A 24,182-nucleotide genomic window follows, 5' to 3' on the forward strand; every position below is an offset into this window, starting at 1 on the left:
AAATTTTTCGAGAAAAATATGTATCATTTGTTAATAAAAATCAACAATTTTTTTTTAATTTTAATAAATCAATGAAATTCACCAATTATCACGAAAAACATGGTAACTTACTTTTTTGTTTTATTATAGAATCATGCAAATTCTTTTTAGAATAAAAATTCAACAAAAAAATAATAAAAAGAAATGTATAGGTTATTTTTCATTTTACAAGTCTGTATAAAACATAGGTAAATATATTATTTTTCAAATTTAGATTTAGAGGAGAATAAGAAAAAAATAATAAAAAGAAATGTATAAATTATTTTTCATTTTACAAGTATAAAACATAGATAAATATATTATTTTTCAAATTTAGATTTAGAGGAGAATAAGAAAAAAATAATGACTTATTAATTCTTTTGAAATATTAGTCAATTATATTAAGAAAAATTATAGAATAATTGGCCTATATAAGATTTAATTTAGTAGTTTTAATAGAAAAGAATTAATTTTAATAAATTAATAATATATATGTGTGTGTGTAAAGTTTCATTAAAATCAAAATTTGCGAGTTTGAGATTCCCTTCTCACAATCAGTCGAACAAAGATTAAAATAAATACATATGCTATTAGTAATAAAATGAAGATTCTTTTACCTATACTTCCGCAAATATAATTACATAATATTTAGCTAATATTCAAACTATAATATTTGTAGTATATTTAAAAAAATATATAAATTTTACTTTTTAAATTATTAATAAGAAATTACTTACAAAAAATAAAAAAACTTTCGGAGGAATTTATTAAGATTATCGAAGGAAATATTTTTCTTATAAATAATTGTTTTATGAACATTAATCTTTTCTGTGTCTTTCTTTTTATTAAAATCGATGTAATATAATATTAATAGTAAATAGCAATAATTATTAAATAATATATTTTTTTCAAAAATAAACAAATAAAAAATATTATATAAATTCGACATTATAGAAAATAGAATTAGTATGCTTGATGAAACGCAATCGTCTAATGAAGTATATGATTTACAATTCCTAATATTTACAAATCATAATATTTATATTCGCTAATGAATTACTACATTTTGAAAAATAATTACAAGATATAAATTCAAGAATCAAATGGTACGATATTAAAATATCTTGCACATGTGAAAATATAAAAAATGTAAATATACATATTAATATATATATAATAATAATTTATAACAAAATTGTGTATATATTGTATATAAATATTCAATTATTAATTTGTAATTAGTTTTTTTATAACTTATATTTATATATTTCATACACATTAAATAAAAATCGGTTACTTATCCTATTATTAAAAATTTTAAAACATATCTAAATAAACACAAAAAAATAATTGCTAATAAATAAATAAATAAATAAATAAATAAATAAATAAATAAATATATATATATATATATATATATATATAGAGAGAGAGAGAGAGAGAGAGAGAAACAGCACAAATATAATTACATAATATTTAGCTAATATTCAAAATATAATATTTGTAGTATATTTAAAAGAATATATATAAATATATAAATTTTACATTTTAAATTATTAATAAGAAATTACTTACAAAAAAACTTCTTATATATGATATATACATATATATATTTATACATTGACATGCACAGCTAATGAAGTATTTAAATACAATTATTTATACATACGGGACGTGTAGCTCCTAAATCAAAATTTATAAATTAGAGAGAGAGAGAGAGAGAGAGAGAGAGAGAGAGAGAGAGAGAGAGAGAGAGAGAGAGAGAGAGAGAGAGAGAGTACGGACGTCATTCACTAAATTGTGATTTATCAGCAGTCAAAAAATGAATTTGGATACGTAATTGTAAGCTTTTAAAATAAATATATAGATGGCGGGTATTAAACTCGAGTCGGTAAATGTTCACGAAAAACGCCGGGATGGCCGTTCTTGGCTACCCTTATGAGTTTCTTTGCCGTTACATGATCGTAATAATGTTCGGCCTACAATATGGCCGCGAAGAAATTTATTCGTAAACTAGATTGAAAGGCGATCAAACGTCAGACGTCAGACGTCAGACGTCAAACTACACTGAGGAATTAATCTTATTGAGGGAACTGCGATCCGGCAATTAGGTAAGTCGACTCTGTCTGTTTCGCGATATAGCAGATACGAGGTCAACAACATCGATATCGAGGCCTAAACCGTACGAAATGATTATGATGAATTTAATCGAGCGCGTGTCCACTCGATATTTTCAGGAAGGCAATTTCTTATTTTTCCTAGCGTACGTCTCGTCGCGCGGATGCTTCGCGTTATGAGCGCGTTTTTTCGCTGAAGACGCGAAGCCGCGGAAAAAGTCACTGTTACTTACTCTAACCTCTCATCGTTCTGTCCCACATTATGATTACTGCATTTCGTTAACGCGGGAGATCGAAAACGAAAATTTATTCTGTTGTTGACGCGACAGTAAAGAAATATATACATTTCGTGCTTGCGAAGTGCGCGAGCGATTGGCGATATACTCGCGGAATCAACCTCTCTTCTTTCTATCAATTTAGCAAAGTTAAAGAGGTCTTAACTTTGCTTTACTTGTGTTTTTTTTTTTTTTTCGTTACGGAAATCAGTTCAGTTTCTGTGGTACTTGTGGTTTCTGGTAGTGGAACTTGTTCTCTCTCTTCTCAGAGGATTTTTGAGGTTCTCTTGTGATTGGTAAGTAGCTGGAGAATTAATTACATATCCTCCAGCAAGATAGTATAGATAGCGTATTGTGTTAGAGATCGCATATAAATCGTTAAAATATTATGCTTTATCCTATCCTGCATAAAAATGCTGTAAGTTTCATCATGCGTGCACATATATATATATATATATATATATATATATATATATATATATATATACCTAAAAAAGAAATATATTTTAATGTACGATTATTGTAAGCACACAATATATGTGCCAGTATGATTATTTTTTATTATATACATATAGAGTTTATTTTTATGTATGGTAGAATCTCTTATAAAATCTTTTGAGAAAAAATTTCCAAAGCTTATTGAAAATATTGAATTGATATATTTTATGATATATTTTATGACATATTTTGTGTCATATGTGTGTCATATGTTTTGTCTCATATGTGCATATTGAATATAAACTCATAGTTTGATTATACTTTTTAGAATATAAAGTTAAGTATAACAAATGCCTCTATTCTTTAATTAATAATAATTAAATAATCGTGTTATATACATTAGACGTGCGATATTATAAATGTTTGATCAAATTAAATATTAGCACATACAGCGACAACATGGTAAGTAAGTACGGCTAATTCAAATTTTCTATCAAATATTATAATAATAATTATAATACTAATTGCTATATTAGGAATTACCAGGAATTGCTACTACAGCGTTGGCTGATGATAATAAATGAGATTATATTCATAGATCAATTCAATTGTCTGTGAATGTAATTTACTTGTATTTATTACATCATGTAACTCTCTTCTAACACACTTTTAAATCAAAATTATTTTCTCAAATTTTAGAATTTTTGTTGTAAATGAAATACAATTGCTATTTTGTGCCAACTTTGTTATATATATATTTATATATATATATATATATATATATATATATATATATATATATATATATATAATATATATATATATATCATTGTCATCATTTTTCCTTATAAGATTTCAATATTTTCAGAAAGCATTGTGGAGACTCTTCGCTCACTAATTACAACTGTATCATGCAGAACTTTGACGATCTTGATATAGAGGGACGTAATCCTTCTCACTTATCAGAAGAGGATAAGGAAAAGGTAAAGAAGGATGTAATAGGTGTGAGGAGATATAAGAATGAGCAAGTGTAACAAATTATTATAAATTGTTGCATGCATTAATTGCAAACAAATATAACTTGTCACTTGTTATTGTGCAATGAATTTGGTCATCTAAATATTCAAAGAGGATTTTTGAAGTGTTTGTGATATATACGGATTTAACGTTTTATAAAAAAAAAAAAAAAAAAAAAAAAACGTTATTACAGACATTTTTGAGTCTTTATTTTCAACAACGGAAGATTGTCCACCTTACGAATCGTTTATGTTCTATAGGAAGAGTATGATCGCAAACGTATAATGCGATGCAGCGTTACCGCCGAAGATGGTGCACTGAGACCAGTCTACTCCGAAACCGAAGATGGTGATATATGGTGTCATATCTGTAACGTTGCCTTATTTGGAGCACATAAATTGATAAGTCATAATCTATGTAATCGTCACAAAATGAAGCTGGACGAATGGCCATATCCAGTAGTGTTATGGTCCAAGCGACCACAGGATGCGGCCAAGACAGTCACGCCGGTGCAGTCTACGACTATCGGCGATACTCTGGCACCCGGTGAGCCAGTACCACCTGGCATGGAGGATCAAATTACTCGGATCACGTCGATACAGATGAGCTTAGATCGGCATCAGAGCTCACCGCTTGTCGGTCTCGAGTATCTGCTGGAATTGGTGGACAATGATTCGTGCGAACCGAGTTATACGTGTGTTTTGTGCAATAAACGCGGTGATCCTCGTACAGTAATGGCCCACATTACCAGTTACAATCACCGAATCACATACCTCCACAAACACTTTCCCACTATATCGCGAGCGATTACAGAGTTACCGCGTACTCCTAATTATAAGCGTGGAGCCAATGAAATATCGGTGTTAGTGGCGAAGAAAATTGAAGAGAAATTTGGAAGAATGAAACCACAATGGGTTGGCAAGGTTGAGTTTGAAAAAAACAAGACAGTATATATCAAGAAAATACATAATGAGGACGCTCATTTTAGGTAAGACTGAGCATTAGACCGATATTTTTAACGATGTTGATCAAAATTTCGGTTTTCAATTTATGTCCAATACGATTTCAAAGTTACGAACATAAGTTTTTAAAGTTTTTCTTTAATAACATTTTTTGATGTTACTATAAAAATCAATGTAGCTGTTTCCTATATGCAGGGAAACACCAGAGTGTACATTTATGGAAGTTTATGATGTGCGATGGGTGACAAATTTTGATGAAAAAATGGCAGAAATAAATGGTAATAATGTTAAAAAGAAAGGTGAGTACAACATGCACATATACATTTTATATATTTATTTTATATATACTATACATATATAAAATAATGATGTATTGCGGATAAAACTATTATTACATGTTTTAAATCATATTGTTTTCTCTCAAGATTCTAATATTGTCGATGAGAAGATTGATGAAAAATTTAAAAAAGAAGAGAAAAAAAAAGAAAAATCGCCTAAAAAATTAGATGCAAAAGGAGAAATTTCAAAATCGTACGTAACGTGGCGATAAGCCAAAAATGTGATTAATTATGGAAAAACAAGCATAATATCTGCAAATTTTAATTACAAAATGATATTTTATAAAATACTAATCTGAACTCATTTCTTGATAATTTTAAACTTAAATATATCTTTATTTTAGGGGTTTCAAAATGCGTATATTCAACAAGGACAAAATGAGTCTTCGTAAAGCTTCACCGAAACTCGAAGAGACTGTAAAAAAGTCACCTAAACGTCCTTCAGACGATACTAAATCGCTTTCGTCGCTTTCGAGCATATCTAGCAGTCCGTCTCCGTCTCGTTCGAGATCTCGTTCACCGAGTCGAGGTAGGAAAAGGAACTCCGTCGAAAGAAGTGGAAAGTATCGTAGCGGTTCACGATACTCGCGTGAACGTACTCGTGTTCGATCGCGATCGCGATCACGATCGCGCTCGTTACAACCTCTCAGAGAACGTGATAAGTGGGACAAGTACCGCGAGCAAATTAGACGCGCTGAGGAAACGTTAGATCGTGCTTTGAAGTTTCACGAAAAGAATCCCGAGAAACATCCATCTTATCCGGACGAATGGAAGAAATTCTGGAACAGACGATATAAAGAGCTCCAGGCTGAGGGCAACGATCCGAGCAAGCACGATTTCAAGCCAGAATGGATCGAATTTTGGAATAAGAGAATGCGCGAGATTCATAATGAGCAGCTTCAGCAACGAAAAGAGGAGATAAGAAAGAGATTGGAATTACCTGAGGATAAACCGCCGGAAAAATGGATACCGCCGAGACGAGAGCGAGAACGTTCTCCCGCAAAGCGTAGTAGACACCGCATAGAGAGTGACGACGAAGTGGAATACGTTGGTACGAAAATGATCAAGCCAGAATATTACGATCGTCACGAAATCAGGGAGCGAGAGTACGTGTATTCTGCATACCCGCGCGGAAGGGGAACTGTATACAGCCATAGCAGTTATCCGCGAACGGCATCCCGTTCCAGACCAATATATTATGCGACTCCGTATCCCGTGAAAGAGAAATCTCCCACGCCGCCTGTCGTGGACGATAGCTTGACAGAGGATTTTGAAGTGGTCAGTCTCTTACGATTGCTTACTGCACTCGAAGGACAATTAGGTTCTCTCGGTCCTAAAATAGTGTCGCTCCTATCGAAAGCTTTAGCAGCCGAGAAGGCGAAACCGAATTCCGCCGAAGAACTGCTTTATGACGAGGAAGTAAGCGTTTTATTCGAGACTGTTAAAGAGAAACTCAAAGGTCAACTGTTTGCGGGTATGGTGGAAAAGATGGCTATTATGGCGACTAAAGCTGCTGTACAAAACATCGCCAAATTACTACACAGAGCTTCCGAAGGCAAGAAGAAACTTGAGGAGGAAAAGAAGAAAAACAAGGAACGAGAGCTGGAAGCATCTAAACCCGCGCCAAGTTATGTCAACAGAACCACTTACACGAGACCGGTAGAGATTCTTACACCGTCCATTAAGTCTGAACCAGTAAGTGTACCAGGTATCGGTACGATAGATAAGGTTGCTATCGCTCAACAGATCGCCGCAGCTCTTATCGCACAAGGTAGAACAAATGTTTCCCAGGAAGAATTGGAGACTCTCATTAATGCCGTAGTCGGCATGGCTGAAGCATCAAAGCATTCCGATAAACCTGTCACCACTGCTGACTTTGTTAGAGGTCTGACGAGCAATTCCAGCAATGTTGGGGTTGCTCCTCAAATAGCGGAACCTACGAAAACAGTCATAATCGCGTCAAACGATTCCACGGAACGACAAGCTTCAAAAATGGAAAACCTGTCGGACATGGATCTGAAAGTAAAGTTGCAGAACTTTAAAGATCTAAACACGCAGGAACAACACAGTCTCATCAATTTTCTGAAGAAGCTCGAAGCGAGCGATCCCATTAGAGTCGAAAAATTACGAAACTTTGTCAATCTTGGTGTAATATCAACGACGTCGACAATATCAAGCAATACGAAATCACCGACTCCGGAAATTGAAATCATTGGCAAAGGCAGAAAGAGCATCTCCCCGTTTTCCGCTCGTAAAGGGAATCAAAATCCAACCGATGACGAAGACAAATGGAAACCTAAAGTAGATATGTTCGCGAACGACGAAGACGAGGAGCAACAAACGAAAAAAGATAACGATCAAGACAAAATAAAAACGAAGATAGACTTGTCCGATGACGATGATGATTACACATACGAAGATATTTATAAAGCGGCGAATAAGAATGTGAGCGAGAATGAGAAGGCTAAGAAGTCCCGCGCTTTCTCCAAATCACCGAAGTCGTGGTCGCGATCGCGATCGAGGTCCAGGTCGAGATCGCGATCGCGATCACCAGCGCCGAGGCAGAAGGATACCGCGAAGACGAGCGATCCGAACGCAATACTAAACGAGACGAAACGTTTGATTGCAAATATTATGTGTGATTTACCCAACAAATACGTTCCCAAATCGCATACGAATCTCGCTAGCGATACAATCGGACCGATAGCGAGTTCCGTCGAACAGATACCGTCAACGGGAACCTTCTACAATCAAAACTTTCTTCCAAATAATCAGCCACGGCCACAGGGACAGCCATTGACAACCTATCCCAACGTGTCCAATCAGCAGTTCGCGAACTATCAACAGCCACAACAAATGTTTCCCAGTAATTCAGGTTACATAGACAATGGTTATAATTATCAGGGTTACGGCAATATGGGTAATCAAAGCCAATACGGTGGACCGTCGAATCAATATTCTCAACAGACCTACGGCTCTTATGTCGCGCCACCACAAGCCGCACATCCGCCTAGCTACGTTCAGCAACCACAGTCGCAGCAGTACGATGCTTATATGCAACAACCGCGATTCTACTGAATCAAGTATATAATATAGTCCACTTTATTGATGACACGCTGATTATTTGCATACAGCGTATCGAGATCTAAGCGAATTGGGTTGGACTATACTAGTTCACACTGGTGCATACAAACGTTATCGTATACAAATTTACATTTACATTTGAATTGACATTGAAGTAATGTATCTACTTGATGATTGCATTTGAATTAGACACATTATTAATATATGTAACCGACACAATTTTCGATACCGGTACTATGTACAAATCATGGACTGAAAAATCTAGATTAAATTCTTTTCAATCCATAGTACAAACTTGTAATTCTTTGGAAAAACAATTCTGTTGTAGTATTATTATTGAAAATGTTATTCGTGCTTTGTTATCAGTGCTAGGCTCATATCTGCCCGTCGTTTGTTATTTATATTAAAATAACCATTTATACTATTATCATTATCTTAATGTTTTAATTATTTATGTTTATATTGTAAATGTGTGTACGATAAACCTTTAAGTATATGCAGTCTGCTCTAGTTCATTCAACTGAATTTGCTATAAGGCAAACTTCAACGACGTTCCAGGTCTCGTTCTCTTTTTATACATAGTTATACGTATAAAATTATCTGTTCGATTGCTGTGTAAATTTCTTCGCGAATGTATCTTTTATTAAAAATGAATTAGATTTTATTTCGTAATTAAAGAGCGATATTTTTATTTTTCTCTGCGCTTTCACGTAATACGAAATTTATACAAAATTACTCGAAAAAATTTCATATATATCAAAATATCTCTTATATGCGTGATCTCTATCTTCGTTTTTTTTATTTTGATAAAATATGTCCATACATTTCGAGATGCGAATAAAACTGTTATATATTGTGTGAATTTGCAAATGGGATGAATTTTTGTTCCGGCGTATGACGAATATATATGAGAAAGCACGCGTTAAATATGCAGTCTTACAAAAGATCCTTTTGTACGTTCATATATCGAGAAAAGTTGGGTTCCATATGCGAGCCTTTATGTATCTTTCATGTATGTGCGCGAGTGTGTACACAGTGAATGCGTTACCTCCATGTTACGTTGTCTTCGAGTGAATTGTATATACACGGAGTGAACGTGTGTCGTTTTTACGTTACACGCGACTTCGACCAGAAAGAAAAGTAAGTAAAATAAACAATCTATCTGCGTGCTATACAGTGTGCTATATGTACGTCGCATTTAGGTTTTTAATTTTTATCGATGAAATTTGATATCTTACCTGTTTGTAATATATTTGATGAGATAAACAATTTTCACCCCGCTTTTGTGTGCATTATATTGGGATTAAATAGAAAAAAAAAACGCGACGATATTTGACAAAACTTGGGTCGTAATAATTGTGTAAAATCGTTTTAGAACGCACCTATAAATAAAAATAAAAGAGAAAAAATGTCACAATAAAGATATTTGACATTTATGGAATAAAATGTAATTCTTTAATAAATATAACACAAGAGTATCACATTTTTGTAACATACTTCCTCTCCTCCAAAATATTTGTGTTTTTGTAAAGATACGAATAATATCGCATAGTCACATCGTGAAATAATGAAATAAAACGAATTAAAAATAAAGAATCTTACATTGGCAAATATATCGTTCGTTTCAATGCAGACTCTTACATAACGCAGAGAGATCAGGGAATAGAAATTTCAACTGAAGATCTATCTTATATTGTATTATTGTAACAGTTATACGTTCGATATACGTAGCGATATCGTATGTTTACGCATTGCACAATGACTAGAGAATTATAAAGACATTTTGTTCCTTGTTCCATCATACCTTGAGGTCATTGCAGCACGAAGAAATAATAAATAAAGCACATAAGAGATGCGATTCATACAATATGTACATGCGTTCCTCTTTACGAAAGGAAATAAGAAAAGAAGCGCGCGTACGCGCGCACGGGGTCTTCCCATTTACTTTGGTACGAGGCCTCTCGTTTTGGGGTAAACCGGCGCTGGGATCTGTTGCATCTTGGTGACGCTCTTCGGCCTGACCCGCGCCGAGGATTGCACGCGCGTCCTGGTTCTTAGCCTCGTACTCGACGCGTCGACGTCTATGTCGCCTTCGTCGCGCAGAGCCTCCTCGAGAACAGCTTGAATTGTCGGCGCGATTGCGGGTCCTTGATAGTCCAATGTCGTGCGCGCCGGCATGTCGAGGTCCAAGTTGAGAATGTTCTCGCCCGCGAAACGACATCCACGTCCCATCGCGAGAGCGATCCGAGCGTATTCCGAGACGGGTCTGCGCGCACCCGGTACGGAAGTAGGTCGTTTGATGAGATCTATGCTCGACGGTTCAGGATCCTTCATTACCCAGCAGTCCTCCTCCTCGTCCAAATGAATTCTGGATAAGATTTTGGTCTTTTCCTCCTCGGGGATAAAATTTTCAATTATGAGATACTTGAGCTTGAGTTCCTTCATCAGTTCATGTTGCTCTTGTTCCAAATCTCGTCTGTCTCGATTATAGTCGCTAGTTACGTCCTCCAACTCTTGTTTCAGGGCCTGTAGCTTGGTGAAACACTTACGCAACTTTCTAGACTTGACGTCCACCTCCTGTTGCAATGTGGTGTACGTCTCTCTCACGCCAACCATCGTCAACTCCTCGTCCTCCAGCTTCTGCTGCATCTCGACTTCTCGCCTCTTGCGTTCCGCGATCTCGGCTGCTTTTTGTTCCAGTGCTCTTTGCTGCTCGTTTGTGTGATCGATTATATTCTTGCCGCCGCAGAGCATCTTGCTTTCCAGATCCTTTATTCTTTGAACGAGATTTTCGGTCTCCTGCTTCTCAGCCTTCAACTGCTCCGCTATGAGTTTCTTATCAGTTTCGGCTACTTTATTGTCTTCGCCGCGACTATTATCGTCCGCGTCGGAGTCCGAATCTATCGCATCGTCTTCCTTCTTTCTCTTTGACTTCTTCTTCTTTCGTTGCGTTACACCCTTCTGTGCGAGTTTCTCCTTCAATCGACCTATCTCTTCCTGATATTGCCTCAATAAAGCGTCCTTTGGATCTTCGTTTATTCTAGGCTTGTTCTTAATGTTCTTAGCACGACTGGCGTATCGTAAAGTCGTCAGCGTCTCATCATAGTTGTAACTGGCGGGCCCGATGTTCGCGACCATAATTGTCTTCGAATTACCACCTAACGAGTCCTGCAGCAGTCTCGTCAGTTTAGAGTCTCGATACGGTACGTGCGTCGTTTTACCGTCCACCAGAGCCGAGATCACATTACCCAAAGCCGACAAACTCAGATTGATCTTGCTCGCCTCCTTCAATCTCTCCCCGGAGGAGCCGGTTTTGCTCTGCCTCTCACTGCCCGCAAGATCGACCAGGTTCAAACGTCCAACTCTAATACCACCGCAGTCGCCGATGTTGCCCATCTCGATCGTGATAAGGAAAATCGCATGCGACCGCGAACTGTGCTCGTTCATATTGGTCGCGCCGATAGTTCTGTTCTGATTACCCACGTTCATCAGGTGTTGTATCTCCGTCGCGCTTTTACAAACGGCAGTCGACAGATCCTTGACGTACACTCCGACGTCCGGTTTCTCCTTCAACTCGAAGCGTAAACTCTGATCCGGATGCAACAGATCGCGTATCTCCTCTTGATAAATCTCTAGATAACTGGCTCTCACTAGATATTGCAAGTTCTCGGATCGACCGATATGATTGAATATGTGCTCGAAGGAGCGCGGGATGATACCGCGCCTCTCGTGATCCATCTTTGAACCCTCCATCGTATACGTCTTGCCGGTGCCGGTTTGTCCATAGGCGAAGATAGTGCCGTTGAAGCCATCTAGTACCGAGGACACCAGTGGCCTGACCGTTTCCTCGTACAGCTCCTGTTGGGTAGAATTCCAGTCGTACACCGCATCGAAAGTGAACACCTTGACGGTCTCGCTCGACGGATCGTCGCGCGGATGCCGAACTTCGACAACACCCCTGGACGGGATCACGTCGACGACACGGCTGTAACTGCGTACAATTTCTCGTTCGTCCATCGGCCGACATCGTACAACCACCTTTACGCATTGCGTCGCTACCGCTTCAGTGTTGACACTCGATTTCATCATGCCTTTCTTCTTCCAGGTCTTCTGCTGGTTGTCAGATTTCTCCATATTGACGGTGAAGAATATTGCGGCTCTCGTCTGCAACAACAACGAATTGGATTTTTCAGATGCAAGTTGTTTATTTTAACTTTTATAAATCTATTTTTTATATCTAAATCTTAGATATATAAATTTAATCTTTATTTATTAAATATCTAAAATTTTAGATTTAAATTTTCCAATGTCTTATGTACAAATAATATTTTAAGAACAATTACATACATTTCGATAATCACATTTTATTGTAAAGCTCATGATAATAATTATTAATTATATATCTCTTAAAGAAGATTAAGATGAATTAAGATTTAAGATGAATATTTTTCTACGTACATCATCCAATTCAAATATATAATTCTAAAAAATTGAACTTTTGCAAATAATGTATTTATATGTCAATACAATTTTATATATTATCATAATGAAAATACAAATAAATTTACATATAAAATATTTTATTTGATTTACAATTTTATTCAATTTACAAATTTTAAATAGGATACGTAAGTATCCTCTTTCCCTTATATACAAATCAGATTCTCATAATTTATCAACTTTTTTAAATCGATTGTTTTTATATAATAAAAAAATATTACGTCGCTACAACCTTTTAAATATTTTTCACAACTTTTTAGATTTTTATATAATGTTTATCTTTCATATATGATAATCATATGACAGTGTTTTTTAACGAATTTAATCTCTATTCACATAAAATCGAGAAAGAATTCATGTTGAAAGTAAATGAAATATTAGATTTTTCTGTGAATGACGGTACTTTTTTATCTAATTGTAACAACAATGTGAGAAAAAAAACTAAAACCGAATCATTAAAACTACAAGCGATAAACAATTATGGAAATTAAATGATTTTTACATGTATATCATTAAAAGAGATGCAGTTGAATAACATTATTTTATTCTTCAATCAAACTGTTACAATTTTTTTACATATGTTATTTTTATGAAGCTTCGCGTTGCTATGCTCGCACGACTCGAATCAATAAAATTTGACACGTCAAAATGTATTATGAACAAGACTTTTCTACAATATTAATCATATATTATACGATAAAATGTTGAATCCATATACTACAATAATATTGTTTAATTTTTCTCTTTCTTCTTTAAAAAAAAAAAAAAAAAAAAAAAGAAAATGCAAAATTATCGCACTCTAATAATTGAAAATGAAATGTTGGAGTCTCGACAAAATTGTCTGCAGATATTTTATGGTTTCATTTTAAATGCATTTAGCTACGTTACATTTTGAATAGCATAGATATACTCGTATTGTAAACAAAAAAAAGGGAAGCATCAATATAGCTAAAAAAAAAGCTCGAAGACATTGTATTTAAATTAGCACTATGCAAAAAATCAAATAATTATTTTGTCTTCTATCTGAATCGTCATTCATGATTAATTTTACGAAACGTTTCGTCGATAAAATTATATGTGTATACAACTTATTCTCCTTGATCTCAAAAATATTTGCGATAAAAAATAAGAGCAATATATAATTTCAATATAATTCCTAGATTCATATATCTACATTTTATTTATTTAAACAACTAAATTTTATTTATTTATTTGTGTTATATTCATCAAAGCGAGTAAATTGATCGAAAATTTAACAAGACTGCATCAATGTGAATTTATATTTCTTATTAATTTCTTTTTCACATTACATTAAAACACAAGAAGACATCTGTCAAATTCAGATGTACGCAGAATTGAGGATTAAATATACGTACGTACGTGCGTGACGCAAGGAGAGAGAGAACCAACGAAAGAGTACAGCTAAGATTTAGAGCGCTTCTGTGTTTCGCCGATCGAGAAACGATACGTGTAACACAGACTAAAGAATCTCGCTTGCGAGAGACGAAGGAACGGCGATTTTTTTACCGTTTCTACGAGTCGCTTTCCGCCTGAAGGTATCGATCCATTGTTTAGCTCAAGGATTTGCTGTCAACGAAACCGCCGTCGTGACGTGCTCGCATATTGATTCTCGCGGAAGGAACCACCGCCGCGATCGTCGTAACGAATGTGTTTAACCGGTACAAGGATTATTATTCGCCACGACACTTAATAGGCTACACGTATATGATCGCATAACTGTTTTGACAAGAGAAGAAGAACGCACGACGTTAAATGTCAAGCGTGCGCGCGAGCACCACGTCCGTCATTGCGACGCCGGGGACGCCGAATCAATATTTCGTTACGTCATCGAATACCTAAAACGAGTTAGGAAAGTCGCATTTTCAACGTACTCGATGGATTCTGTTTTACCGATCGACGTAATCTTTGAGCGAATGAGAAAGAGAGATATTCTGCGAGTGTAAAAAAATTATAAAAATTTGCAGATAGAAATTTTGACAGTACTCCATCGCAAACATACATGTAATATATAACATTTGGGTACGAAATGTATAAGATATGTAAATATATAAGAAATGTAAAAGCTTTCCAACAAATAAAATTATTTCATTTTTTTAAAACTCTTGTCTTTACTATACATATCTCTCAATAAGTGTCAACTATACATATACATATATCCAAAATGTTAGCAGTATAATCTGTCGCCAAGTTACATCAGCAGAGTCTGTTCGATTTTTGTCCAATCTGTTGACTGATTACATAGTATAAGTCTGTTCTTTTTAACTGGCTGCAGTTCAGAGTTTATCTTTTCTTTCCTCAGAAAGAAAAAAGAGAAAGGTAAACTCTGAACTCTGAACTAGTCTGAACTAGTGCAGCTAGTTTAGCTAAAAAGAAAAAAGAACCTATAGTAACAATTTTATTATATTTTTGTTGGCATTCTGCTTACATCATATGATATATCACATATCAGATCCGGCAAATTTATTATCTTTCTGTCGACAAAATTTTTAATAGATTACCTGGCAAGATTTGCTTTAGCAGGCTTAAGTCCGATTGCGTCAACGTTATTTTTGCTTTAAACAAGACTTAAATATATATCTGTCTTTATTCATTTAGAAAGAAAGAAAGATAAAGATAGATACATGTTTAAGTCTCACTTAAATCCAAAATAATGTTGGTACAATCGGGCCTTAGCTAATAGGATATATTATATTCCTTCTAATATTCTTTATAGTATAAATATATATTATATTGTTTTTATATTGCGTGTAGTTTATATAAAAATGAAGCGCAAGTCATGTTTCGTTTTGAGGAAATGACGTCGCACACGCAGTCGATTTTCGATACCTGCGTGTACTTTCGTCACATACAAGTGATGCGAGTCATCTGTCATTTCGTCGAAGGGCAGTGGACAGTCGGTGTCAATATATCGCAGTATTTGTTATAATTTATTTCCGTTTACATTTTATAACTGAGATCGATGACAAGGAATCAACATTTTTATACCTAAATACAATCTTACAATCTTTATCGGTAAGATATCGCATCGCGATGAAGCATCAATTTTACGATACATGATAGGTTATTTATACAAAATCTGCATGTTTTTTTACATAATTAAAAGGACAGTGTCTATGCACAGATTTTGTTAACATATGAAACAAAAATTTTATCTGACGAAAATAGCATCTAATTTTTTTTAACTATATATTTTAATATTAAATCATATATCAAGAAATTTTATGCATTAAAATTATTGAATAAATAATCTTAATTATTGATAGATTTAAATTTTTGTCGCTTTGTTTTTGTAATTGTTCTACTAGATTTGTATTAAGAGAAATTTCTACAATATCATATTCTTAAATTTAATAATAACACTTTTTTTATATTTTTATTATTTATTTTTCAACTATTCTCAGAATTGACAGTGTTGCAGATCTTGTAATACAGATTAAATATTTCAACAAGATGGAAAGTAAGGCAGAAATTAGTAGAAAAAGTATTAATTGATAACAAGCTTGTTAAAGTGGTTTTTTCAGCAATACAGGAGACACAGTGTAACGGTGCATATTCTGTCGTTTTTTCAACTGCTAGATACAATAAAGAGAAAATGATGCACTATATTGCTTGCTGAAAAACGCCCTAAATTGCAATATAAAGTAAAATATAAAGCTATATCTTTTAATTGTTTTCTGTTTCAGATAACATGAAATTGTGGGTTGTGATAGCGCACATTGTATTAGTAGCTACTAACCTATGGGTTACGGCACATTTCCAAGAAGAAATACCTGAAGACAATGAATTTGCTGAATTTGAAGATTTTGAGGAGGAAAAGCCAAGTCTACCTGTTGAACGTGCATCAGAAACGATACAGGAAGAAGAGCAGGATTTCGAGGAGGACGAAGTCTTAGTGGTAGATGGAGATAGTGAGTTTGATCATTTCCAAGATGAGGAAGAATTTGAAGGGCTGGATGTTGCGGGGAATAATGCCGGTCCAAAGACCGATGAACCTTCCACATTGACTATTACAAAAGTTCCATTACATTTACGAGATAGATGGGACAGTTTTTATTTAGAAATACTAATGATCACCGGACTACTGGTATACTTTATAAATTACATAGTAGGGCGTTCGAAGAATGCCCGTATAGCCGAGCAATGGTTAATAGATCATAAGCAACTCTTGTTAGATAATTTCTCTCTCGTTGGTCATTCGAATAAATCAAGTGATAACGCTAACGATAATGATTTAATGAAAGAAAGCGAATCGCAATATAGTTTGTATTGCTCAGGACGTGTTGGCTGCGACTCAATGCTTATTGAATTGAAATTAATAAAGAGACAAGATTTAGTTGCTGTGTTAGCTCAATTAGTGCGTCCACAAAACGATCAAGCTCACATACACATAGAGCTCTCAAAGGACGAAATAGACAATTTCGTTTTAGCAATTGCTACAAAACGAACAGCAATGCACTTGGTGCGCGATATGGCTGATATTAGTGTGTACTGCCCGGAAAAACGACCTGGGGAAAAATTCGGTCTTCCATCAGGTTTCTACGTAATGTCCGAGATCGCAGAAACGACATCGGCTATCTTGGACACCAAAGTTCTACAAACCTTCTCAAAATTTGCGTCTTACATAGATTACATTCATATTAGCGACCAATTCAGTGGACGCAAACAACAAGAGTAAGTCAAAATGTATCAACCAATTTTATTAATTACATTTAACACGATTATATGAGATATGAATTTAAATAGATGCAATGTAGGAGGTGTATAGAACTGTTTGTGTATCATTTACCTTTGATATTAAATCACGAAATAATATTATTACGATACTAATATCTATAGTTTTATTTCAGAGATACTACTCAATTAACGATGCCCGAAGTAAAAAGGGTATTGTTGATGGGCTTAAATATAAGTCTTAAGGGTCGTACGTGTAACGCAGAGACTCAGGAAAAACTCAAACTTTTACTTCAACTTACTTTTTATTTAATCGATAAACTGCGACGTTTCAAGTTATCTAAAGAGGTTTGTGTTTCCTTTTATAACGAAGAGAATGTTGTTGAAAAATATTATAATAGAGATAAAATTTTATTGTACATAGAGTAAAAATAAGGCAGATAAAAACAGACTCAAAGTGGAGGAGGCCTTTCTCAAGACGACGCACGCCGCAAGAGCCGAAGCCGCAGCGCAAAGACGGGAAGAGCGACGAAGAGCTGAGAAGGAGAGAATTCTTCAAGAGGAAGATCCTGATAAACAAAGGAAATGGGAAGAGAAAGAACAACGAAGATTGGCGAAAAAACGTGCTCCTAGAATGAAGCAACTTAAAGTGAAGGCTTTATGACCAGCTACGATCAAAACTAACGAGCTGATCACAGATTCTAGAGAACCATAACATTTACTACCGCTGAAATACTCGCAAAGAGGAGAATTTGTTAAAAAGATGTACTTCGTCCAAATTATCTACAAATTATACTAAACTTATATCTTTATCGATTCACATATTCACTCGGCGTTCCCACACACGAAGTATCGAACTTATTAAAGAAAGTACAAACGACTGTGAATGCGAATATCCTGCGAATGGTAAATTTGTTATGTGACGTATATACTTTATTTGCTCTACTGCCAGCTTGTATACTTAAATATCATAGAGATATATAATATTTCTCCCGTTGAAAAGACAAGAATCATAATAAAAAATTTAGCGTCTATTATATACATGCATTAGTAAACGATACTATATCTCTTTTGATGCTACGTATCAACAAATTGATATAAGATAGCAGTGAAATCGTGTTTCCCTTTAACGCTAATGTTGTAATTTGTATCCAAAAGATATCCGCATGTATTAACATTTCAAAAAATTTCTTCTTCGTATTTGAGATAAATATATTATTAATTTATATATATTATAATTGACATTATCTCAATGTTATTATGAATCTATTACACATTACACAAATATATGGAGAGAGTATTGTATAAAAGTCAAACTTGAGCTTATATATATATACATACATATATATATCCTAGAGTGCATAAAATGGGAATATACTTATTATTTATTGTATATAATAATAGTAATTAAATGTCTGTTTTCCAAATAACATGCTACAGTGTTTAGTTTAAATATATGTAACTGCGATTACAATAGGTCAGTATAAGTTAGAAATATACATCTTAAAAATTTAAATATTAATAGCGTGAACTTTTTTTACGTTAGTTTTATCATTTTTATATGCTGAACAATTTATAGTTTTTGATCATTAGATGAGTCTATATTCCATATACATGCCATATTACAATATGGAGTGCATTAATATCTAAAAATTGCCGTGCTGTGCATTTGTACTCTGAACCGAGGGAGACGTAAAATTAGTCTAGAAATCTTCTGTAGAATTCCGCAGGAGTTTCGTATTACTCTGAATGACAGTTTTAGAAAACAGAAAATTGCCGTCTGACACAAAGTCCGCTATAACTATATTTAGTCCGCCGCGACCAGGTCGTTTTTGATTTATCCAAGAGAGAATTGCCTTCTGACAAAGGGGCACCAGATCTCTTTGCAGCGTACCGCACATATGTTTTATAACGTAGGATGTATCCGGTGTCAACAGACATTGCGATACGAATGCGATGTCCAAGGATCTGCTCTGTAGCTCGATGTTTAAGAAATCAATCAACTCGTTCACGTTTACAGTGTTGGGCCAGACGGTACGCCAGAGACCGGACGGCCATAGATTCGCATAATTTTGCGCGTAAGCGTTTCTGTAAATCACGAACATCTGATACCGTCTCGCGACGAGCCATCGCAGCGTTATGTGATCGAATCTGGAGGAGACCGGGCACAATTTCCCGTGGAAGATCTGATGAATCCTCTCTATGAAACGACGATGATCGTCGTCCGTGAAGGCGTAGAAGTGTTGAAAGTCAAGAATGACGATCTCGTTCGCGTGTGACGTAAGCCAGTCGGCAATATCCAGAAGCGGCTTGCTAATCTCCGAGCCGTACAAACCATGAAGAAAATACACGTTCTTGCTTCCTCGTTTCGTGGCAACGCGCATATCCAGATATCGGATTCCGCCGTTGAGCTGTTGTTTGATATCATCACGTTGTGTAATGGACCAATTTAGAATAATGGGCTTGGCAATGAAGGAGCAGTAACGGCCGAGCGTACGGATGAAGGCCGGCTCGTCCGGTCCCACGTCGTTGCGTTTCTCAATCGTATAAGTCATGGTATTGTGAGAACCTGTTGAAAATAAAGTCAATTGTTCGTATACTCGACTATAGGAAAATATAGTCATCTGATCATTTGTTTATATTAGCTTTTGTTAACAAAAAATAAATTCAAAATTTTATATAGATATTATAATTAAAAATTAAAAGATTATGTACGTGAAGTTTGCATAATTAATGAGGTTCTCTTTTGTATTTTTCGAACTTATTCCTTTACTGTCAAGAGTATTTTGATTTGTTGTATATAAAGTATATACTTACAAATTTAAAAATTCTAAAGTTATCTCTTATAAAATTACAAAATGAGATAAAAAATTGTGAAAGCTTTAGTTTTACTTTAGAATCTTTAAAAAACTGATGCTATATATTATTTTAAAAAAGAAGGAAATAAATATAGGGCTCTAAAATCCAACATTTTCTTACAGCAAATATTTTTGGCTAAACGCATTATATTTTAGTTGTATATAAATAACATCTTCTTTATAATTGTTTTCTCAGAAATATGTATATCTCATTGGTTTTGTACAATATTAAAAATTCATGTATTAATCGACTTTTTAAAATTATTGCAAAACTACGCGTCGAATGAAACGAGTCGAACGTACCGGGTATCGCCAGATGTATTATAGATATGTCTTTGAGTGGCGCCGGAAATCGTGTCATCCAAAACTCCAGATCCTCATTCAAAATTGCATCCGTCCCACCGGCCTGACTTCTGGCAATATTTTCACTTTCCATGATGATCATATCGCATTTTCTCGACACATGCACGGACACGTGTGACAGATTCGAATCTCGTGACTCTTCGAATAATAAAACAACGCGATCGCGATCGCGCTCGATCTCGCAGGTGTCGGTCCCGTATAACGTTCGCTCGCGAGTCAATGTCAGCGCATATTCATGTAATATACTTTCCCACCCGGTGACCTTAGGCTCGAGACCGCTACGCTTGATACAGCTAACGTTAACATCAGCTGATTGAGCGCGTAACCTCGCTCTGTAAATACAGTTTCATATCGCACACGTGTACAACATGGGAAGAACGTCCCTTTTATGAGATATATTGCCAGCGAGATGCACTCTCGCCAGCAAAGCTCCCTCGAATAATCACCAGCATGAGATTGTAATTTTCTGGGCAATCTGCGCATACGCAGAATTCTATCACATGACCTATTTACGAATGTACGACGTACATAATAATTTAGGATTTTCAAAATAGTGTTGCGAGCATCTGACTTTGTTAATGTCAATTAAAAGCGCTTTTTTTCTCTTACATTCTTTTGAAGATAAAATAAGAGACTTCCGTTATTTTAAAATTTCAGACTCCATTTTGTCCATCTGAAATTATAAATTCAATGCATTTTTATACTATTCATTTTTAAGATACTTGCAAAAATATATTAAGTTATACATTTCTTGACATTTTAATCATGAGAATATTATATATATATTCAACAGTATAAAATTATTCCACGCTAAAGCGTGTTATAAATGTGACGCACTTTACTTATGATGAATCATCATCTTTGATTACATCAGATGTATTATGCTTTTCCAGGATATTTTGAAGTGAATAAATAATCTTCTGTTTCTGATCGGCACCACATGAAGCACAAATATCGCTCGTGCAGGTGTCTTCTTGTAACTGAAAAAAGAAAATTAATCTTATATACTCTTATTTTGTATACCTTTTATATCTTATGTCTGCGCGTGTATAACGCTAAGCGATAAAATATATATTACCTGCAACGCTTCCAAAACGCATCGTTTAGCTTCGTTCAGAGTCTCATTCAATTTATTAAACTCCTCGCATTTATTCCGCACTTCCATCAAGACTTCTTCCCTGGCTCTTTTCGTTTTTTGCAATCGTTGCTCGAGGAGTTTCACCTTCTGCTGCGACTCTGCACAGATCGCCCTGTATTCGCTCATCAGGTGTTCGTAATTGTTGAGCCTAGCGTTTTCTCGTTGCACTCGTCCATACTCGAGGACTGTGTTTATGTGTTTCCGGGCAAACTTGTGCATCACATCCCTCTGTTTCACCGCATCGTTCAGCGCGATTTTCGCCTCGTTCTCGAATAATTCGCACTGCAATCTGAGCAGGCGATCGTTTTCTTTGCATTCCGCGCTCTTCGTTTCCAGCTCCTCGCAGACTTTCAGCATCGAGCTCAACTCATGATTCAATGCGATATTTCTCCTGACCGTGTTGTGCATCATGTCCGCTATGCGGATATTCGTCGCCTCTTTAAATTCCTGTGAGAGCTGCCTTAATCGTTCCTCCATCTCCTTTTGCATTCTGTAAACGATGTACAAAAGTATTAAGGGGGCATCCGCAGTTGCGGGTTGGAAAAAAAAGTTTTTTTCTTGAAAATTTTTTCTGTTTTCGAAACTATTGTGTCACTTATTCTAAAATTTCTACACGGTATCAAACAACATTAAAATTATATTTCAGAATTTTTTCGTGGTAGAATGTCTCATAGTGTCCAAGTAACGAGCAATCTCCGAAAGGCACTTGTAAAAAATAGTTCGTTTGCGGTGACCACTCCAGCTCCGAATAGAGTTAACTGAAATGAACAAACCAAAGAAATTTAGTTAGTATATTAGTTTATCTAATGCTTAATCGAAGCTTTTTTAAATATTCAATAAACTCTCCATTTTATAGACATTGATAGAACGATTTTTTTGGGGTCAAAAAAATAATTGTTCGAATTTTGACTTTGAACCTGTACCATTTTGTAAAAAATATGAATTTTCAAAAAAGTTTCGATCAAGCACTAAATAAACTAATATACTAACAAAATTTCTTTGGTTTGTCTATATTAGATAACTCTACTTGGAGCTGGAGTGGTCACCGCGCAAACAAACTTTTTTTTAGAAGTGCCTCTCGGAGATTGTTCGTTACTTGAACACTATGGGACATTCTTCCACGAAAAAATTCTGAAATATAATTTTAATGTTGTTTGATACCGTGTAGAAATTTTAGAATAAGTGACACAATAGTTTCGACAGAAAAAAAATTCACAAAAAAAAACTTTTTTTCCGACCCGCAACAAATTAGAAAGAACAACGTCAATTTTTCTCTGTTACAAAATCACTTTACTGAAAATTTTAAACAATATTAATATTTTTCATAATATCACGATATTCAAACGTTACTTAGGTAAAATTATGAATATTTCATTGACAAATTATTAACTTAGCCTTTGCGATAATAACTGATTTCTCTGTTTCGTAAAGCGTCGTTTTGTGCAATTCCTCTTGTTTCGCGATTTGCTCCTCTTGTACCTCGAATTTATGCATTAAATCCAAACGAGCTAGTCTCCAGTCTTCTAAAGCGTTCAGCTTCCCGGCTGATGCAAAAGAATAAATAAATAAATAAATAAAACGCGCAATATTTGTCCATTCGTTTATATTCTATCCATGACGTGTATTACTTGCGAGTTTCACTTCCGCGCTTAAATTACTCTCCATAGTACGATATTCGAGCTCCATCTCGCTCTCTTTCTTTTTATATTCGGCCTGTTCCTGCTTTCTTAATTCCTCCAAAGCTAACAAACGTTCGCTTAGCTCTCGAGCCTCTTCTATCTTTCCTTCCAAGTTTCGTTTCAAGTGTGCCACGACGTCGGATCGATCCTCCTTCAACTGCTCGAACTTCTTAGTTAGAACCTTTACCTCGTGTTCGAGTTCGTCATTTCGACTTCGCAGACTTAAAACGCGAAAAAAATCGTATGATTAAATCTGCAAGACGTATACAATTAATATGTTATTCTGATTATTGAACGTACCGTGACAATTGCTTATTGTTGTCTAGAATTTGCTGTTCGTAGGACAACGTTTCTCGTTCATTCATACATTTTTTCTTTACTTTCTTCTCTTTATCCCCACGTTTCTTCTTTCTGTTCATCTTGATATCATTATTCGTTACTTATACGTCATTGTCCGTGTACGGAATGCTTGTCAAATTTTTTTTATTACAACTTTGAGTTTTAAACTATGTCAAAAACATATCGTCAAGTCGAAATTTAAAGATCGAGTCGAAAAAACTTTTAAATTCGATCTAACAACTGTACTTAACATTATCTCCACGATATCAACTCATCAACTTGTGATTTGATATATCTCCGTTTGTGTGTTGCCATAGTAAAGATAACGAACGAAAATAAATCTACAGGAACGAATATATAAAAG

At 34.9% G+C, this 24,182-nt stretch overlaps 4 protein-coding genes across 9 annotated transcripts; 1 reads left to right on the forward strand and 3 right to left on the reverse strand.

The window, feature by feature from the left end:
* The first annotated feature begins 1,924 nt into the window (after window positions 1–1,924).
* Window positions 1,925–18,618, forward strand: LOC140669813 (PAT complex subunit CCDC47). 4 transcript variants are annotated; one of them, XM_072899978.1, is made up of 7 exons: window positions 1,925–2,129; window positions 2,622–2,706; window positions 3,717–3,831; window positions 4,126–4,853; window positions 5,023–5,126; window positions 5,253–5,358; window positions 5,510–9,845. In XM_072899978.1, exons 3-7 carry the CDS (start codon window positions 3,760–3,762, stop codon window positions 8,241–8,243), a joined length of 3,744 nt encoding a protein of 1,247 aa, XP_072756079.1. In that variant the 5' UTR covers window positions 1,925–2,129; window positions 2,622–2,706; window positions 3,717–3,759; the 3' UTR covers window positions 8,244–9,845. The 4 variants fall into 4 exon arrangements, with proteins under 4 accessions (XP_072756079.1, XP_072756070.1, XP_072756093.1 ...); XM_072899969.1 differs by lacking the exon at window positions 2,622–2,706; XM_072899992.1 differs by lacking the exons at window positions 2,622–2,706; window positions 3,717–3,831; window positions 4,126–4,853; ... (1 more) ...; window positions 5,253–5,358; window positions 5,510–9,845 and adding exons at window positions 16,454–17,441; window positions 17,618–17,789; window positions 17,866–18,618 and having other exon boundaries at window positions 1,932–2,129.
* Window positions 9,931–14,547, reverse strand: Klp68d (kinesin-like protein 68D). Of its 3 annotated transcripts, none has more exons than XM_072900019.1 (2): window positions 14,277–14,547; window positions 9,931–12,413 (listed from the first exon to the last, which is right to left on the reverse strand). In XM_072900019.1, the coding sequence occupies exon 2, from the start codon at window positions 12,381–12,383 to the stop codon at window positions 10,191–10,193; it is 2,193 nt and encodes a 730-aa protein (XP_072756120.1). In that variant the 5' UTR covers window positions 12,384–12,413; window positions 14,277–14,547; the 3' UTR covers window positions 9,931–10,190. The 3 variants fall into 3 exon arrangements, with proteins under 3 accessions (XP_072756120.1, XP_072756139.1, XP_072756130.1); XM_072900038.1 differs by having other exon boundaries at window positions 14,130–14,547; XM_072900029.1 differs by having other exon boundaries at window positions 14,126–14,547.
* LOC140669873 (PI-PLC X domain-containing protein 2) lies at window positions 17,834–21,305 on the reverse strand. The gene is made up of 2 exons (XM_072900056.1): window positions 20,603–21,305; window positions 17,834–20,010 (listed from the first exon to the last, which is right to left on the reverse strand). The coding sequence occupies exons 1-2, from the start codon at window positions 20,742–20,744 to the stop codon at window positions 19,145–19,147; spliced, it is 1,008 nt and encodes a 335-aa protein (XP_072756157.1). The 5' UTR covers window positions 20,745–21,305; the 3' UTR covers window positions 17,834–19,144.
* On the reverse strand, window positions 21,203–24,165 carry LOC140669866 (cilia- and flagella-associated protein 157). The gene is made up of 6 exons (XM_072900041.1): window positions 23,780–24,165; window positions 23,429–23,700; window positions 23,191–23,344; window positions 21,741–22,290; window positions 21,500–21,642; window positions 21,203–21,335 (listed from the first exon to the last, which is right to left on the reverse strand). Exons 1-5 carry the CDS (start codon window positions 23,896–23,898, stop codon window positions 21,505–21,507), a joined length of 1,233 nt encoding a protein of 410 aa, XP_072756142.1. The 5' UTR covers window positions 23,899–24,165; the 3' UTR covers window positions 21,203–21,335; window positions 21,500–21,504.
* Between the last annotated feature and the right edge of the window lie 17 nt (window positions 24,166–24,182).

This window comes from Anoplolepis gracilipes, chromosome 1, assembly GCF_047496725.1.
Source record: "Anoplolepis gracilipes chromosome 1, ASM4749672v1, whole genome shotgun sequence".
Lineage (NCBI taxonomy): Eukaryota > Metazoa > Arthropoda > Insecta > Hymenoptera > Formicidae > Anoplolepis > Anoplolepis gracilipes.

What these genes read in the sequence shown, in the direction of transcription:
- LOC140669813 (XM_072899978.1), top strand. Translation starts at nt 3,760, where the DNA reads ATGCAGAACTTTGACGATCTTGATATAGAGGGACGTAATCCTTCTCAC. An exon ending in AATGAGGACGCTCATTTTAG is followed by an intron (nt 4,854 to 5,022) that starts GTAAGACTGAGC and finishes TCCTATATGCAG; the next exon opens with GGAAACACCAGAGTGTACAT. An exon ending in AAAGGAGAAATTTCAAAATC is followed by an intron (nt 5,359 to 5,509) that starts GTACGTAACGTG and finishes TCTTTATTTTAG; the next exon opens with GGGTTTCAAAATGCGTATAT.
- Klp68d (XM_072900019.1), bottom strand. Translation starts at nt 12,383, where the DNA reads ATGGAGAAATCTGACAACCAGCAGAAGACCTGGAAGAAGAAAGGCATG.
- LOC140669873 (XM_072900056.1), bottom strand. Translation starts at nt 20,744, where the DNA reads ATGATCATCATGGAAAGTGAAAATATTGCCAGAAGTCAGGCCGGTGGG. An exon ending in AATACATCTGGCGATACCCG is followed by an intron (nt 20,011 to 20,602) that starts GTACGTTCGACT and finishes TATTTTCAACAG; the next exon opens with GTTCTCACAATACCATGACT.
- LOC140669866 (XM_072900041.1), bottom strand. Translation starts at nt 23,898, where the DNA reads ATGAACAGAAAGAAGAAACGTGGGGATAAAGAGAAGAAAGTAAAGAAA. An exon ending in AACAATAAGCAATTGTCACG is followed by an intron (nt 23,701 to 23,779) that starts GTACGTTCAATA and finishes TCGCGTTTTAAG; the next exon opens with TCTGCGAAGTCGAAATGACG. An exon ending in GTTATTATCGCAAAGGCTAA is followed by an intron (nt 22,291 to 23,190) that starts GTTAATAATTTG and finishes CATCGTTTACAG; the next exon opens with AATGCAAAAGGAGATGGAGG.